This window comes from Phalacrocorax aristotelis, chromosome 13 (assembly GCF_949628215.1).
Source record: "Phalacrocorax aristotelis chromosome 13, bGulAri2.1, whole genome shotgun sequence".
Classification (NCBI taxonomy): Eukaryota; Metazoa; Chordata; class Aves; order Suliformes; family Phalacrocoracidae; genus Phalacrocorax; species Phalacrocorax aristotelis.
This window is the reverse complement of record NC_134288.1, coordinates 14,343,128-14,360,952: the sequence shown is the minus strand read 5'-3', so window position 1 is coordinate 14,360,952 and position 17,825 is coordinate 14,343,128. Positions and strand designations below refer to the sequence as shown.

At 42.2% G+C, this 17,825-nt stretch overlaps 1 protein-coding gene across 5 annotated transcripts in view; it reads left to right on the top strand.

Annotated features, from left to right (window-relative positions):
• The window catches only part of GNAS (GNAS complex locus), a 157,228-nt gene that overhangs the window by 58,582 nt on the left and 80,821 nt on the right, over positions 1–17,825 (top strand). Inside the window, exons 1-2 of one of the 5 annotated variants that reach the window (XM_075108764.1) lie at positions 218–923; positions 4,875–4,947. In XM_075108764.1, the coding sequence (XP_074964865.1) occupies positions 785–923; positions 4,875–4,947 (212 nt within the window). In that variant the 5' untranslated portion in view covers positions 218–784. Of the gene's footprint in view, positions 1–217; positions 924–986; positions 1,069–1,158; positions 1,331–1,761; positions 1,930–4,874; positions 4,948–17,825 lie in introns of those variants that run through there. The other 4 variants (XM_075108767.1, XM_075108765.1, XM_075108766.1 and 1 more) reach the window with 4 other exon arrangements.

Sequence of the window (17,825 nt, the reverse complement as noted above, 5' to 3'; positions counted from 1 at the left end):
GCAGCAAAGAGAGGAAAAAAAAAAAAAAAAAAAGAGGAAAAAAATAAGGGGGGGCTTGGATTGTACACCCCGCCCCGGTGAGGGAGGAAGGACCCGCGGCGGCCGGAGGGCGAGGAGCTGCGGCGCCCGGCGAGGGACGGGGACCCGACCTCCGCCGAGAGCCGGGGCTGGCCTGACCCCTCGGCGCGGGGGGAGAGGCGAGGAAGAGACGTTTCCCGATCCTCCCCGCCGAGGATTTGGGGAGGTTTCCGCGCCTGGAGCCCGTGCCTTTGGATCTAAAGAGGATTAATTTTTTTTTTTTTTTTGGGGGTGGCACTGAAGCTGGATTTGTTCCTGTGCGTGCGGCGCGGGGGGGGGCATTTCTGTTCCCTCTAGAGGAGCCGTCGGCCCGGCCGGGGGCGCGGAGATCCCCGCGGATCGCTCCGCATCGGGCCCTGCCGCCACCCCCCTGCGGGGAAAGGTGCGCTGAGGGGATCGGCGCGGGGCTGCGCGGGGGGGCGGGGGCGGAGAGGCAGCTGCAGCTGCCGGGGAGGAGGCCCGGCGGAGCGGCAGCAAAGTCATCGCCATCGGCCCCCCCTTGGCTGGCTCCGCGCTCGGCTCGCTCCATGTCTCTGGCTCTGGGCAGCGGCCGCCACAGCAGCGAGTAGGGGGGGAGGAGGAGGAGGAGGAGGAAGAAGAAGGGAGCCCGGGAGAGTGCCTCCCTCCCTCCCTCCCTCCCTCCCCCCGGCAGCCCCGGCCGCCTCCAGTCCCCTCGCCCCGCGTCCCCTGCTTCCCCCTCCCCAAGATGGGCTGTTTAGGGAACAGCAAGACGGAGGATCAGCGCAACGAGGAGAAGGCGCAGCGGGAGGCCAACAAGAAGATCGAAAAGCAGCTGCAGAAGGACAAGCAGGTCTATAGGGCCACGCACCGGCTCCTCCTGCTGGGTAAGGGGGCCGCGGGCAGCGCGGCGCCGGGGCAGCGGGCCGGGGGCTGGCGACCGTCTCCTCCCCGCCGGGGGGAGGGCAGCGGGGAGGGCGGCGGGGCCGTGTACCGGCCCCCTGCCCGGGCACGGGGAGGCCCGAGGGAGAGGTGGGGCCCGGGGGTTTTGGGGGGGGGGTGGGGGGGTGGTGTTGAAGCGGAGCCGCAGGGCCCCACCCGTTCGGCGGGGCCGGGGGGCGGCGGGCAAGCCCGCCGCGCCGCCGGGATCCGCTAATGGCCGGGGCGGTGGGCCCGGGGGCGCGGAGGGGAACGGTGCGGTGCGGAGGAGCCCGCCGGGCTTCCTCGGCCTGGCGGCGGCGGCGACAAGGAGGCGTCGGGCACCAAGTCGGGGGGCCCGGGGCAGGCCCCGCAGGTACGGGGGGCTGCGGCTCGGGGCCGCCCGCCGCCCGCGGGAGGCAGCGCCCCGCCGCCGGGGCAGAAAGGGGAGGCAGGCCGAGGCGGGGAGTGGGGCCTCGGGGCCGAGCGTGAGGTGGTGGCCGGGGATGCCGGGCCGGCCGCCGGCGAGGGGCGCGGGAGCCGCGGGCCCGAGGGGGAACCTGGGAGATAAACAGGGCAGGGCGCTGACAGGGGCCGCGGGCCTGCCCCGGGCGAGCCGAGCGGCGAGCGAGGCCGGTCACCGCGGCCTGGCGGGAGCCGGGGGCCGGCCGCGGGAGGGGGCCGGGGCTCCGCCGGCCCCGGTGTGCTCCCCTTGCCGGGGGCTGAGGCAGGGCTGCCCGAGGAACGTGCGGGCAGGCCGGCGAGAGGAGGAGGAAGAGGAAGGGAGGAAGTCGGGGAATCGTTTGGGGGAAACGGAGGGAGGATGTCGGTCCCGGAGGGAAGCGCGGCGGCGGCGTTGGGGATGAGGGAGCCCCGCGCCAGGGCCGGGCGGGGAGCGGGCGGCCCGCGGGTTTTGGGCTCGCCCTGCGTCCCTCGGCAGCTCCTCGGGCTCCTTCTCTCGCACCATTAGCGAAGGTACCGCGCGTTGGGAGGGAGGGGAGCGTTCGTAGCTCGGTTTCAGGTATTATTTCAGCGGTTCATTTCGGTTACCTATGTGTATCATGTTTTTCAGGAGATACCTTTAGAAATGCAGGTCGTGGCTTCAAGGAAGGGGATGGTCCAAAAGTCGTTATGGGAGAGAACGAGAAAATGTTTGTCAGACTCGTTATTTCAAATTATTTGAAAGTAGTGTTTTAAAATAAGGCACGGTTCTGAGGTCTCGGTTGTTGCTCACGCCGAGGGACTGCTTGTGCGTGTTATGCAGGGTTTTTAGCGCGGAGCAGAGGCTAGGCCTCGGTGAGCCGACTCAGTTCTGGTGTGAAACAACTGTAATTGGGGGTGGGCGGAATTTTTGAAGGTTGTGAATTTGGAATTGTACCCTTACCAGTAAAATCTTTCAAAAACTAAGTTGAAGAAAGAGGCTTAACATAAATGGAGAGTGGTTGGGACTACAGCAGCACCTGCAACACTGAGGAGCTTGCCAGGGCTCCAGCAGAAACCTTCTACCAGGATAATTTGGACTTCAGCTCTTGTGGAATGTCTTGGCCTTCCAGGTTTCAGTCTGAATGTTACATAGATCCATAGAAACCATTTGTCATCAGATGGGTTACTTTCATCAGAGGCAGAATTTCAGCAAACAGAAACACGATGGGTTCGCCTGCATTTTCTTTCTGCTTTCTTCAATTTTGGTGCCTGACAAATGGTGTACATACCTGTAAATAAAAATTTGCAGGTGTTTAGGAATGGCTGTAAGGTCATCTGTGTGCGTGTTTTAAAGCGATAGTTCAGCTGTTGCAGTTTCTAACAGTCATGAATTGTGGACAGTATAACACAACTGACTGTTAAAAAATAAAAAAGCTCATGTCCCTATTATTATGTAACGTTTACTTTATAAGACACGTGAAATTAAAAAAAAAAAAGTGCTTTGGGAAGATTCCTAATATTTTCACATCATATTCAAATAACAACAGAGAGCTGCTAAATACGCTCAGGGGTTTATGCTACTCTTTGTAGGCCCCACCGCTGTGCACGTACTTGTCCCTTCTGCCACGGCAGGCTCACTGAAATTAATGGAACTCTCCTTGGTGGTGAAGTTAAATGTGTGCATAATTATTGGTAGGAATAGGGCCGAAATGAGTAGCCAAATATAGATATAGACTTATTCAGAAATTTAGATGTAATACTTCATTTTGGTTCACTGGTGGTGTATTTGATCCAGAGAACCCAGATATGTCAATACTGAACTCTATGTGTTGATAGCAAAACCAATAACTGTCTCCTCCCCGTTCTTGGCCTAAGTGATGTAAAGATTTTGGCTCCCGATGCTTATAAATAGGAGATGTGATTTAGAGTTACAGCTGAAATTTTGTTACTAGTTATTCTGAATGGAAATAGGACTACGGCATGTACTGCTATTGTGAATAATTCAGTTGTGAGGTGGACCTAGTCTCTCTCTTAACCAGAGTTACTCATTCTTGATTAGTGTTGCTGCCTGCCTCTGTTGCATGATGCAGTATGCCTGAAGAGACAGAGTGTGTATGTTATAAAATAGTAGTTCAGGGGAGGAACGGTGCTTGCATAAAGAGTTGCAGATAGAAGCTGCTCTCTAAATGCTTACAAAACATGCGTGAACGAGGAGAAAGGAGTTAGGCTCTGGTATTAAGGTGGTAAAACATGCAAGCAGGTTTTATGGGGAGAAGATCAGGACAATTAGGAATTCATGAGGGGAGAAGGAAAGGAAGGGAGAAAGCAGAGGGGAATGCATCTGTCAGAAAATGAACTTTGAAATATAGCTGCTAAAATACAGTTTTGAACATGAGGCTCAAAATGGAGGCTTGTGCTGTCAGTGTGTGCTAGCAGAGACCTGGCATCCTATAAATACAAACGGTACCTCTGTGCCCATTCTGCCACAGACATATGTTTTCTGTTGTTGAGGCATAGGCTAATGAGAGGAATAAACGAGTAGCCAGGATATGCGAAGGGGAGTCTTTCTAAATTTTGCCAGGTTATGATACTACTCTTGTGAAAATGTGTTTGCTTTATATAGAAAGCTACCGATCTGGCAGCGTGGAGGAGCTCAGTTGAACGCTGCTGTTCGAGTCCTTTTAGCATGCATGGAAAAACGGGTACTATAGGCAGATGGGTTGCCCTGTGCACTGGCATCCGTGCAGCACGGCAGAAATAGCATACATCTACTTATGGAAACTGGAGTGGAGTGGGGTTTTTTTGTACTGCAGGTATATAAGGGAATCAGAGGAGACCTGCGAGGGGACTATTTGGAGCATGCAGCCGTAGAAGGTGGTCTTTGCGTCTCGTTGCATATGGGATTGATCTGGAACATGTAGAGAGGGTGGGAGGTTGCTTAGAAGACACAAATTAGAGGAGGTGGTTTCTGTAGCTTTGTGGGTGGAGGCTTAAAGGGGATGCCTTCCTTTTTCAGATGTGAGTACCTATGTATTTTACTTCTTGTGATTTAAGTTACAGTCTTTTGACTGGGTGATGATAACTGTAGCCAAACTTAAATATTTTAAGGATCTAAGAAAAATGCTTCAGTTTAATATGGGCTTCAGTCAGTCTTTCTCTCCATCAGATAGTAGTGACAAGGCAAGCAGATTTTGACATTGCCTATCTTGTTCTCTATAAAATGTTTTCCTTCCAAACCCTGCAATTTGCTTTTAACGTTGACACTGGAAAAATGGACAGTGAAGTGATCCAAGATTCAGATCTGACACATGACTTGAGCTGGGCATTTATTTTTAGCTACAACTGAAGTTTCCAGTGGCAATTACTTCTTTTTCTTTCGCTTTTCACTCTTGCACTGAGAAAACCAACTTTCTCAATTTTAACCCGAAGAAAAAATTCTAGCGTGTCCCTTCATCACTCATGCTTCCTTCTGAAATTGATTTACTTTCATTTTCTAGGTGCTGGTGAATCCGGTAAAAGCACAATAGTCAAACAGATGAGGATCTTGCATGTGAATGGATTTAATGCTGAGTAAGTACATTTGTTTTTTTCACTTTACAACCTACCTTATGTCTGTGTGCTGCATGGTAGTCATTGCTGCTGTTTTGTATCTTGGTATTGTTTTCTTCTTGCTACTGCTTCACAATCTCTAGAATTTGGATGCGTATTTTTAGATGAGTTTAATAGGCATTAACTTGAAGTCATGGACCAATAATAAGTAAGAGCTAACAGTATAAAATTATTTATATCAAGGTTCAGTATAGCTGATTTGATTAAGGCTTAAGTTTTGTGGTTGGATTTTTTTTAACTGCAGTTTCTTTCACAACATGGCTGACACTGATTTACCTCTGCTGTAGCACATTGATTCATACTGCTGTAAATGCTCCTCCTGTTAGTGTACAAAATGAACGCAATTTTCTTTATTTAGAGCAAGTAAGGCTTTTGTTTCTATTTCCTTGGATAATGAGATTGTACTATGAATTTTGGGGGTAGTGGGTCAGATTTTCTTCTCTCTTGTGTTGTGTTTGCTTGTCCAGAGGTTTGTGTTAAATAATGTTTCTAAAAGCTTTTCTTGGTTAAAATCTGTTCAATTATTTGATAGTTGTGGGGAGGGGAAGGGCATTAAGATTAAGAAGGAAAGCTGTTATTTTGCCTGAGAAGGATTTGTGTTTGCTAACTTTTCATCTGACCTTGCTAGGGAGTAGGAAGAGATTCTTCTGCATGTTAGGTTATGCTTGCGTCTCTGTGTGTGTATACCAAAACCTGCTAAATTAATCCTAATTGAATGAAGGTGTTGGAATTTCAGAACTTATTATCTGTGTTTAATTTCTTTAGATTATAGTATTAGTTTTGTCTGTCTTGTGTTCAAACGTAATATTTTTGATTTGGCATCCTCTAGCTTCTAGTGGTGTCATCTATTTTGTGAATCCTACCTTTTTGGGAAGATTAAGCTTTTACTAGTCTTTCAGTAGTTCTGTAGTAAAAATGTCTGAGCTAAAAGTTTAGCCAAGGAGCCTGGACAATATTTCTTCCTAATTCTTAAATGTTAGTTCAGGGTAAGGTACGCAGTCTTTCGGAAGAAAGTTCAGACTAATTAATAATACATTACATTCAGTGCTACAGGTTTTTAGCTCCTCTTTGTAGGGAATATTTTCGTTATCCAAGACAACTCTCTTTCATAAGAGCCCAATCTTGTGTCCTGTTACTGAGTTGTCTCTGTCATTTTGGCTGCTCTTGTTACTAAAGACCTCTTAAAAGACTTGTGTGACTTAAAAGATTTGCGTAAGTTGACTTTGATGTAGCAGCTCTCAGCATTAGGTGCTAAGTAAAAAGTTGATCAATGAAGGTGGAAGTCGGAGATCCCTGGCACCTTTGTAAGTATGAATCCATTTAACCAACACAGTTCTAAGTTTTCTAAGCATGCAGATGCTCTTAAAGAGATGCTGCTGCTGTGTAATGAATGGTGTATTACATGGGTGGATAACCTTCTGAACCCTGCAAGCTGCATACCCAAATTTATGCGGAAGCTGGGAGCCCAGAGGTCTGTTACACAAAGCCTGCAGAGCTGGGGAGGGACTGGGACACATGCTGGGATTTGCAGCAGCACCGTGTTCCTCGACTGTCTCACTCCTGCGTTGTAGGTTCGGGCTGAGCTGAGCGTGCAGCTGGATTCTAGGGCAACATGGCAAATTTGGCCTCAGGAGCCTCTGCTGGCTTCTGCCTTCTCATAGCGAGGGATTTGGATTACCTAGCAGCCCTGTGCCAGCACAGCCCTGCTGCCAATCACATAGCATACACCAGTGCGGGAGCCAAAGTTGAATTGCTGGGGAGCTGCCTGCATCTCAGGAGCCATAAGTTGTCCACCCCACGGCATATTGTCTTGCAGTCAGTCCTTTGTGCTTGTCCTTTTGTGAGTGGTATGTATTGGAACTGTCTGGTGCATAAAATTCACATTTGAAAGTGGTATATATAAAATGTAGAAGAAATAAGTTACAGTGCATCTAGGTTTAGGTTTTTGTTGCCACAAATAATCAGTAGATCGTAACATACACTTTACATGTGGGAGAAGGCTGGTTTTCAGTGTTTTGAAGCTCTTGCAAGTTGCACGTTAGTCCTTAAGTAACTTGTATTTTCTTCAAACTTCAACTAACTGCTCCCTGCATTGTCCTGCTTTCCTTGCTGTCCCTTTTGCCTGATTCATTCCCTTTTTGCCCCACTTACCTTGTGGAAAAATGATGGGGGATTCAGCTAACGAGAGAGATAGCATGGAGGGTTTTTTTCTGAAGAGTATGAAAAGTAAAGCATTACTTCTTTTACTGTTCTTATCAGTCATTCTAGAACATAAACTTGTTTGAATAGAACACCACAGTTGATATGATGAGTAATAGCAGAGAGGTTGTGAAAACTGTAGTATGCTGGAGATGAGGAAATGTATTTTAATATTGGTGTCCGTGTACATAACTGTAGTTCTGAATTATTTCTGTTGATGTGGCTTACTCGTGGTTTAAGAGAAATCCAGTTTAAAGTCCTGTCTAAAACTTCTTCGCCTTTGATTTGGTTGCCCTCTGATAATTGACATTTGAAGCAGAAAGAGGACACCTGTTACAAAAGGTGTCTAATGTGCTACGAAAAAGGGAATCAAACGTTTTTCTTCAGTGTTACTCACTGTTCTTAATTTCTGGTAACTAAACAGCATATCTAGTGCTAAATGCACTAGCTTCCTTCAGTGAGTGTGGCGATCTTTTTACTTGTTTTGTTTTTAGGATTCTGCTCCTAAACAGACGAAGGGGCAGTTGTCAAGTGCACTTAGGTGAACTGGCCTCACGTGGAGTTGTAGCATTTAACAAGGTGAAATCTGTGTAGTTCTACAAAACTAGAATTTCCTCTGGGATTCCAGTCCTTGATTGCTTTAGCTACTTAATTATTTGAGGAACTGTACAGAATTAAGAGTTCCAGGTAATTAATATGCTTAATAGTTAAGAATGATAAGGTGAACTTGAAGGTGGTTAAAGTTCTAGCCAAGTTAACTAAAGACCTTTTCAAATTTTTTCAGTGTTCTTTTTATAATCTGTAGTTGAGTTAGAGACAGAAATACTTTTTGTTGTTGTTGTTGTTCCTGTTATGAAGGTGGCATGCGGGAAGTAACGGCACTGTAGCATTGGTAAGCGGAGTAGAATATTGGAGAAGCAAGGCGTAGTCTACAGCACAGATTTTTCTGGATGGAGTTTTTGGAAGGGCTTAGCCTGCTTCCAGCTCTTGCAGGATGGCTTCAGTTGGCCATGCTCTCAACTGACATCTTCCTACAGCGATGTCATAAGTAATGGGAGTGTGGCTTCCCCACAGCATTCTTCCAGCGTGCCTCATCTTTAACATCGAAGAGCTGCATTTTAAGCGTAGTTAAGACTCTGTATCAACCAAATTTTCTACTCTTTGCATTACTGCCAACAGCAGAGCCCCTTGTGATGCAGAAAGTGTTTAAATTTGGCTTGTAATATCAAGAAGCCTGTGACTTCCCTTCTTTCCCTTTCCTCCCTCCTCAACACTTCAGCTGTCTTTTCCTGAGGCTATTGTAGAGGCATAGGTCTCTGCTGTTGCATACTGCATTTGTGTGAACATCCACTGATAAAGCAGAGCTGAAACAGTCTCTTTTTGACCGCAGAAGTTCAGATGCCAACTTTTATGAACCAGAAAGGATTAAAAATTGGAAAGGGAGGAGAGGAGGAGTAAGGAATGTAGTTGGAAGAATTAATGTAAATGTATAGTTCAGGTTGAAGAGGGGGAAAAAACCCAACCCAGTTGTTTCCATGTTATCTGGAGGCTGGGGTTCTTTGCTTCTAAGACGGTGGCCTTTCACTGACTTTTTAAAGTCATCTTTCGCCTCTGTGATCACTGTGGGTTCAGCTCACAGACTCTAGGGAGAGGGTCATTGTCACACACGATTTTAGAAAGTGGGAAATTGGCAAGGGCGATAGACAATTTTGAAGTGTCATGGGAAAAACTGACAAGCAGAAATATTTACATAGAAATAAATTGTTGAAATGTGACTTATAAAATCCACGACAAAGATTGGCAAATAAGGGGAATGTGCCTTTGTGATTAGTAAGTTTGGATAGTATTTATTATTTAGGAAGTCTTGAGGTAATAGGGAATTTCAGATAATGCTTCTCAGCCTCAGTTTCCCAAATGATGTTGTATAATGATGACTTTTTTTCTGAAACTGGTTATGTTGAAGTGTTGAATAGGAGTTTGTGTGTCTGCTAAATCTGTTGATGATGGCAGAAGCAGAACTGAATAGCTTCATTTTCAAGACTTAGATGACAAATATTTTTGCATTTGTCTTGTATTTTTAAAAATTATTTGGTCTTAGTGGGGAAGTAGGAAGGCCAAGTCACACTCTTAAAGGTTTGGAACTTCTTCTCTTTTCTCGCCTAGATTTGGTAGTTTATGAGGAAGGAAAATAGTAATTGATGCTGTCTAATCTTTTCTTTATACATCTTATCCACCAAAAGTGGAACTGCAGTACTACCATAATTTCACGTAAACCAGTAAATGATGTTGTCTAGTCACATTAGTCAGTGCCAATCTCTCTCGTGACTGAAGTGACTTCTGTGTCGGTAACTTTACTCTTCTGCTCTCTGATACTGTACTTTGTTTTCTAACTTTGGTCTTTTTATGTGTGTGATTTTATGAAAGGGAAGTTAATGTTATGAGTGAAGAAAAAGCATAATATTTATAACTAAATATTTTAAAATAATGAATTCCCTCCTAAATGCTAATATTAGTTTGTATACATAAATGTTGTTGCTCTGTTTTTACAGTTCCTTTAGGTTTGTATACCGGTACCATGTTTTTAGAATGGTCATATCGGTTCCTTGCCAAGAAACAAACTGACTTCATTGTATTTTACTCTACTGGCAACAAAAATAATTTTTCCTGGTGTTTGAGTAACAACAAAATTGGAGGGGGAGGTGGTGGTTGGTGTGTGTGATTTCCCTTCCCCTCCTTTCTGTCTGTCTGTCTTTGTTTCCATCACAGTGTGTGTCAGGACACTTCTGCAGATTGAGGCAGAGGGCCTTTTTTTTTTTTTCCTCTCATCTCCTGTTCCAGAACACAGACGAGATGTTGCTGTGCTGGAAAATTTGTTTGTACGCTTCTGTTTGAGACTATGAAAAGTTCCATTCCAACTGAAAAACTAGTTACAGGTTTTGATCAAGATCTGTGCCGTGGAACGTGAAGTGAAGGTGTGGGCGGAGAGGGGAACAGGATATGTATTTTGGTCTGTTCTAGGTCTTGTCCTAAGAACTGACATAGTTGTGTAATTGAGTTTTGTCAAAAGAGAAGAGTATGCCAACAGCAAATAAATACTGTGATTAAGAACTGAATACTGCATATAGCTTGTAAAAGTTTATGCAAAATGATTATGCAATTTAAATATAGCTTCCATCAACTTGAAAGAAATGGGAGGTAATATCAGGTGACATTGAACAACCTAAGCAAACAAGATATTCCTTAATTGTTAGGATGTTTAGTGTTGTATTTATGTGCTTGAAATAATCTTTTCTTCAGAAATACTTTAATTTCTACAAAGGGGAAAATTCCATTCTCTGGAAAAGTAAACCAGAACTCAGTGAAGCAGCTTTAATATTCCATTATGTTATAAAGACAAAAAGAAAAAAGTTTCCAGTTTTGGGGGTTTTCAACTGTCTTGTGGTATCTTGTCCTAATATATGAGACATTCTCCATTAGGAACATGTGCAAACGTTTTGCATTTATATTTACTACTCAGGTGTGATTTTTAAATACTGTAAGATGAGTTTTCAGAAAACTCTGATAGTTTATAATACCTACACTGGGCCTTATTTGGCAAAGAGTATTAACATACCGTGGTGCTGAATATTCTAATGGTCAATGGAGTAACTCCTTTACCTTGCTAAGAGGCATTCTGAAATCAAGCCGTTAAAATATTTCCATGCGCAAGTGAAATGAATTTTTTTTTCAGGGTGCAAAATGATGTATTACAGAAAAGCAATGCATGAAGGAATCTAAAAGTTTAAAAGCTGTCTGGTTTTAGATGCTCGTGGTAGGCTCAGGCTAACCATAAGTGGAGAGGTGACAACACAGTATTCAAAGAAAGCATAGACTTTCATTTTTACATTATGCTTTATTTCCAACTGCCTGTTTTTTGTGTTTGCTTTTTCAAGAAACTCTTACTTAGGTAAAAGAAAGAAAGTGAGAACTGAACATAAAATTTGATTTATTTTTATAATTGCATGGGAACCAGGGTGTTGCTCATAGCAGAGCATACATCTTATCTGCATTTACTGGTTGGTGGGAAATGTTGAATTCTCCTAGCAAAGCAGTATTTAAACAACCAGTTCTATATTGTTGCATGTTGAGAGCTCTCTGTCCTCTGAATTACCGTTCCTGGCCTCACGACTTGACATTTGTGCTTTCAGTTAAATTCAGTTAAATCTTCTGATTTTAAAAAAAATACAAAAAACCCGGTAGTAAATTCGTCCCTTAAGCTAAACTTGCTTACATTGCAGACATGATTTGGCATGTAAAGGGACTGGCCAAAAATATGGCAGTAGTTTTATTTGTTTTGAGGTTTAAATTTCACAAAAGCTTTTTAAGTATGCATAGGCAGCTATCCACTTAGTAGAAAGCTTTATAGTTAGAGTTGTAGAGAGCTTGGAGGGTGATAACTATGAATAGTGGAATAAGCATGGGTGATGTAATCTGAGAAGCAAAAGAGAGAAGGGAGCTAAACACTGACTATGTGGAAAACATTGTGAATGGATTTGGGAGGATTTTGACTTTTGGTGGTAGATACGGGATTTTACCCATTAGTTTTGTTAAAAAAATATTAAACCCTGTTTTACAAAATTTGCAAGTTTTCTTTTACCTTCTTAAAACAGAAAATAAACTGTTCTATGGGTAGCTGAGCTAATGAAGTCTGATTTCTGAAACTTGTTCTGTGTCTCCCAAATCTTCTGTGCAATAGTCCCTCCCGGTCCCCTACAGCATCTGCAGTTTCTCCCCACAGGACATGTAGTTTTCCAGGTATCTCCTGTTTCCTCCAGCCCATGCAGCCCTTGTTCTAGCCCATGGGCCTGATGTTCCCTGCAACACTGACCCCTGGATCGTCCTGTCCTTTATCTTCCTTTTTTCTGCTTTTCCTGCTACCTGGACAAAGTCAACACATGCTGTGGCTGGTGTAGATCTACATGAACTCTTCCTGCTTTTCCTCACTGGAGCACTAATTTTGGTCTCTCTTTTACTCAGCATCTGATTTTCATTTCTGGAAATTAATCTTTGCAATGGCAACTCTTCAAGTTTGGTTGAAGTTGGACAAAAGTATCTGAGAGAGGGTGATACTGAGAGAAAACAGCTAAAAGGAGTCCTACTCTTCCTCAGTTCACTCCAGACCTTTTTTGAAATATTTTTACTCTGCACATTCATGAGTTAAAGTAGAAGTGGTGTTTTTGCTCTGTTTTCTTATCTTAAGCAAACATCTACTAGTATAAGCCAATGTATCATATTCTATTTAACTTGTTATTTAATAAATCACAAACTATATTAAATACCCCCAAAAAACTTTAGATAACTTAAAAAATATAATTCTGTATGGACGATATCTATATTCCACACTTCAGTGTCCTTTCTGAAAAAAAGTTGAGTGTATCAGGTTTTCTCCAATTCTTCTCAAGAATTAGACCCACAGTGTGATTACCGTTTCTCTAGCCAGTGTTGCAGAATCAGTACTATGTGAAGAATTTTCTACAACAGTATCTCACTGGATTTCTTCTTGTCCCTTATATTTTGGATGGGCGGACTGGGCAGTACTCTGATTTTCCCAGTAAAAAATGGTTTTACTAATGTCTCCAGATGGATGCTTGAATTACTTTATATATGAACAGAATACTTTTTATCATCTTAAGCTCATGGAAAGTTACCTTTTTGGTATTAAAACTATACTTTCACATTATTGCACTCCTTGAAGATTCCCATTACTTTGTTACATAGCTGTGTTTTATCTGTTGCCAGTCATTCCAGCTGGGGACATTTTTTCACTTTCATTATGCTAAAACCTTAGTGTGTTTGGACCATAAGATATAATTTATAATTAATAAATGCTGTGCCTCTCTCAGCTCCGTCTAACAATCTAGATAGGAGTGTGTCTGGGGTAGGTTGAGTAAGAGCGAAGATGTGTCCTGTTGTTTCTCTTCTCTTGGGCTGGGGGAGCAGGCTTGTGGGGTTCTGAGGGATTTTTTTGAAAATGAAAAACCCTGCTCTTGATCCAGTTTTGTAAGCATCCTTCCCGAGTGTCTCCTAGATCAAGGCAGGCAGGCATAGCTAATGCTCTGAAGTAAAATCCAGCAGGCAAATTTATCTCTATCTTTATTTTTAGATATATTATATGTGTATTAGGGTTGCCCAAGTCCCATCTCTGATGAATAGCTGAGATACAGAAATCGCTCAGCTTAATCTTGGTCATTCAAAGCTCTCAAGTTGAAATGAAGGAATTGCCACTGATGAGGGTTGGTTGTTTTTAATGACACTTGAATCCTGATGTTGAAAATAATATGCCCTCCATTTTACTTTGACAATAGAATCTTGAGTTCCTAGTAAATGCAAAAGCATTCAGGATACAGTGCAAATGTAGCTGCACCAGCTTTTAGTAGTTCTTTCTACAACTGTACTCTAATGTAAACATGCAGTTAATTAGAATTACTTGTTTACAGATGAGCTTGCTTACTTAGAATGAGCAATATATTGAGGTATGTTTTTGACAGCTATGAGGCAAAATTATCTGCTTTTTGAGGAATGGAGTAGTCGACTGTTTTGATGAGATGTTCTGTTTTAAGGGTTTGCTATTACAAAGGTATGAGAAAGCTTGTGACCTACTCTATTAGCTACCTGTTGCTGACTGTATTCTCCAAAGGGCTATTTAATAAGTCATTGTGTTCACTTGTCTTTTTAGTTAAGGCACCAGAAAATAATCATCTCTCCCAGCTGCACCCTTGTAGACTCCCAAGAGTGGTGGGTGAACTAATGGAGCAGGCAGAGGTATGCAGTATTTCCTTCGGAGGTTTAGTGTAGTCCCAGCAGATGTTACATTTAGCCTTGAACGGCAACTTCACAGCTAGCCGGGAGATTTACTATTGTCTTCTTAATCACTGTGATTTAAATGCTCTCTTCTCATCTGTAGGTCTAGGTTCATAGGTACACTTTTGTTTCCTTCAAGTTAAGACATTTTTATTCTGTTTTGCCAATACAGTCATCTATATAATATAAATTAGAGAATGTTGCAAGGAAATGGCTAGCAGTGAAGTAGGTTTCTTAAGTTTGTAATGAGAAAGGATGCCTTGCTCATGTCTTGCTTAATTTTTTTTTAATAGAAAAATGCATAATGGGACCCTTAGCACAGTAAGTTCAGAAAACTCTGTGTAATACCTTTTTTAACCCTGATAATTTAAATATCTTAAAAATAAATATGCTAGCTAGATTTGATGTAATGTGGCATTACTGTGGAAAAAAAAAAATCGGTTTCATGACTTTCACTTTAATTGCATAACAGTGATCGGCATAGCTTCACATATTTTGTGTTGCTTTTAACAGTTTAAGACCATTTAAGAAAAAGATGAAAACTTAGAGTTGTAGTACCTTTTCTAATAAACAAAAGAAAATAATCATAAGGACATAGCCATTTGCTGAAAAGATTTTATTAAATACCTTTTTTTGTTTGTTTTCTGAAATGACACTGTCATCACAGCACTGCATTATTCATGAAAAAAACTGTAAGCACAATGCAAAGTTGAAATTTTTTTTTTTTCTTTAGATGGGTGAGAAAACTGAAAGGAGAAAGTCTCAGTTAAGTACTCACGGTTCTTGGGAAAGCTAATGATACTCTGACCCAACCTACTCTACAAGCCCCAAGCCCATGCGCAGGTCAGGAAGAGCGGCTCTGGTTCTCCTGTCCTGGCCTATACTTTCTGTGCTTCCAAGTATTTGACATAGTGGCAGAGGTCAGAGTCAGTAAGATTTTTAAGTTCTCTGATACTTTGTCTCAATGTATTTTGCAGCAAGCCCGTTACACAACTTTCTGGAAGATGTGCCTTATAGGGTTGTTTGGGGGATTTTGTTGTTAAATCTCTATAGTGTAGGCAGTTACTGAATTTTCAGAGCTGGGTTTTGAAGCATACTAAAATAGATGCCTGTAAATTAGATGCAACCTTTTACTTTTCGTATCTAAAAATGATTAATGTTGTTTCAGAATAGTTACTCGTAGGAACACGTTCTGCTTAAGCTGAACACTGTAGATAAAAATACGTTCCATAACTTACATGTAAGACACTTAAAAATTGCAAATGTAACTATTTTGCCTTTTAGGTTTTTTGAACTGAGAACGGGAGGGAACTGTGTTGCTGGAGTGTAATTTCACCAGGCCGTGGGAACTCGGGATGTTCTGTTACTGCCTCTGTATTTTGCCTTCACTTAATTGGACAGTCTTCATTTTATGTGATTGCATCTTATGCAATCATATATTTACTTTCCTTAGGTTTATCACTGAAGAACTTCATAGCGTTCTGTTACCTCAATATCTTTTTGACACCACTGGAAAATAAGGGGCTAGAAAAAAGTAAAAAAGACTGACTTTAGTAAAGCATTTCTGTTTATTTTGCACAATCATAGGGAGTCAGAAAAAACTCTCTGAAATAATGTAGGCAACATACTGTGTGGCTCTTTTCCTCACAATTCTATTCATATTTTGGAAAACATAAAAAGAGCTCTCTGAAAGGGGGAAGGAGGGAAGGAGAAGGGAAAGTAGACAGAATTGATAGTCTTAGGTGATGGCCATAAGTAATATTTAATACGCACACATTATTTTAAAATAAAACAAAACAAAAAGGCCTACTAGATAATACTGCCCTTAGATGGAAATAGAAGATTAACCCAGTTCAGTCCCAGAGTAAATTTTAAAAATTTACTTCTCTCTGGGATTAACTGCAATCACCTGAGACCTCTATTTAGTTAATTAAAATGAACAGATTCCATTCTGATAATTTTGGGCAATATGAAAACAGTAATTTTATTAACTTTATTTTCGATAGTGTTGTTTGGGTGTAGATTACTGAATGAAGAACGTAAAATGATAAATAGTTAGGTAGAGTAAGCAAAAATATTCTGTATACGTTTTATTCTTTACCAAAAAAGTACGTATCCATCCTGTACAATGCTGCAAGCAGAAGAGGAAGTTTAGCATCTGTGAGAAGGGCAAATATCAGGATAATCTGTTAGAATATGGATATTTTTCATAAATATTTATCAATTTATTTTTAATAAGTAATGGACAAGAATCCCAAAGGAACTATGTGAGAAGCTATGGGAAGCGCTGTCAATTTCTTTATTATTATCAGAAAAAGGGGAACAATTCCATTGCCTAATGTAATTGCCCAGATGTTTGGCATCAAATATTTGCGTTTTATTTTATTGTTATTATGGTTTCTTGCAACAAGGGTGTATGGGAAGGACGTTATTGATGGTCAGCTTAGCTTCAGGTATAGTGAGATCTTGTTGCATGAACCTGTGCCTTTTTGGTAAGATAGTAGATCTGATTGATAAAATCAACTGGTTTGGTATTTGATGTAATATCACATATTTTAATCTTAAAAATTGCACTGTATGAAATTAACAGTGCGTATATTAAAGGAATGTAAAAGCTGGCTTACTGATAGATCTCTCAGTGCAGTGGTTAATAGAGGCAATGAGTGGGACCATTTCTTGGAAAGCCTCCAGGGAAAGAGTGGTTACATATATAAAATTATTCCTTAGATTGCTGGCCCAATTCAACCTGAAGCCCCTCTCTGTGAACTGGCTGTGTAGTTAATTCTGGGAAGGTCAGGTCACTCTTTTAGGGTCGCCTGAATAACATGTTTTAAAGTTGTACTTCAGAAATTTGTTTTAATGTAGCTGAATGTGAGATAGTATCACGGGAGTCAGAATGTAGGTTGTATCAGTAAAATTGGAAAAGGACTTGAAACTCAATTAGTTAATTACCTTAGTATGGTGTGGGTTTTTTTTGTTTTGGTGGCAAAAAGACAAATGTAGGCTTGGATGCCGTAAAAAAGGGAAAGGGAAACATAAGTAATAAAGTGGACTTCCAGCAGTGATAAGAGTGATATTAAAATAGTATATCCCATGCTGGTGTCTTCACTTCATGAAGGATGTGGAATTACTGGGAAGAATTTAAAAGAGAGGCCACAGGAGTTATACAAGGTTCAGAAGCAGGGTGTCGAAATGTGATTTCATTGCCATGCTATGTGAGAAAGATACAAAAATGAAGGCAGGCGTGAGGTTCACTTCCTTAGCATTAGAAATACTTTAATTGAAATAACTTGTTGGGGATGGGGAAGCCTCATTTGAGCTCTCTCAGGGATGAACAGGTTTATTTTCAAACAGTCCAGCTTCTGGAGATCCAGCTTTCCTGATGCAAGTGTGCATGGTTGTGGTGGCCACTCTGGCCTTGGAAAGCACAAAGCCGGCTTCACGTGCTGCAAATTACCTCCTTCCTTCTCAGCTATGGACTTTTGTTTTTGCTTTTATTACTCTGAACGTCATTTTGGTATTTGCAGTTCCATGCTGGTATTTGAAGCCTCGAAACCTTGGAGTCCTGTGTTTGCCTGCAGGCGTCAGAGAGGTGGGGAAACACAGGGCTTGACTTTTGGTTTTGTTTTTTCCTTGTAGATAGTTTGCTAGTTGTGTTTTGTCACTGTTTTCACTTCCTTCTGAAGCATCAAAGACTGGGCAGGGTCTGAGGTAATGTTAGAAGATCCTCTTTTGTGCCAGACTGGTTGATCCTTACTCGCGTGATTCAGATAAAGTTAATTCAAGAGCCTGAGATAAGA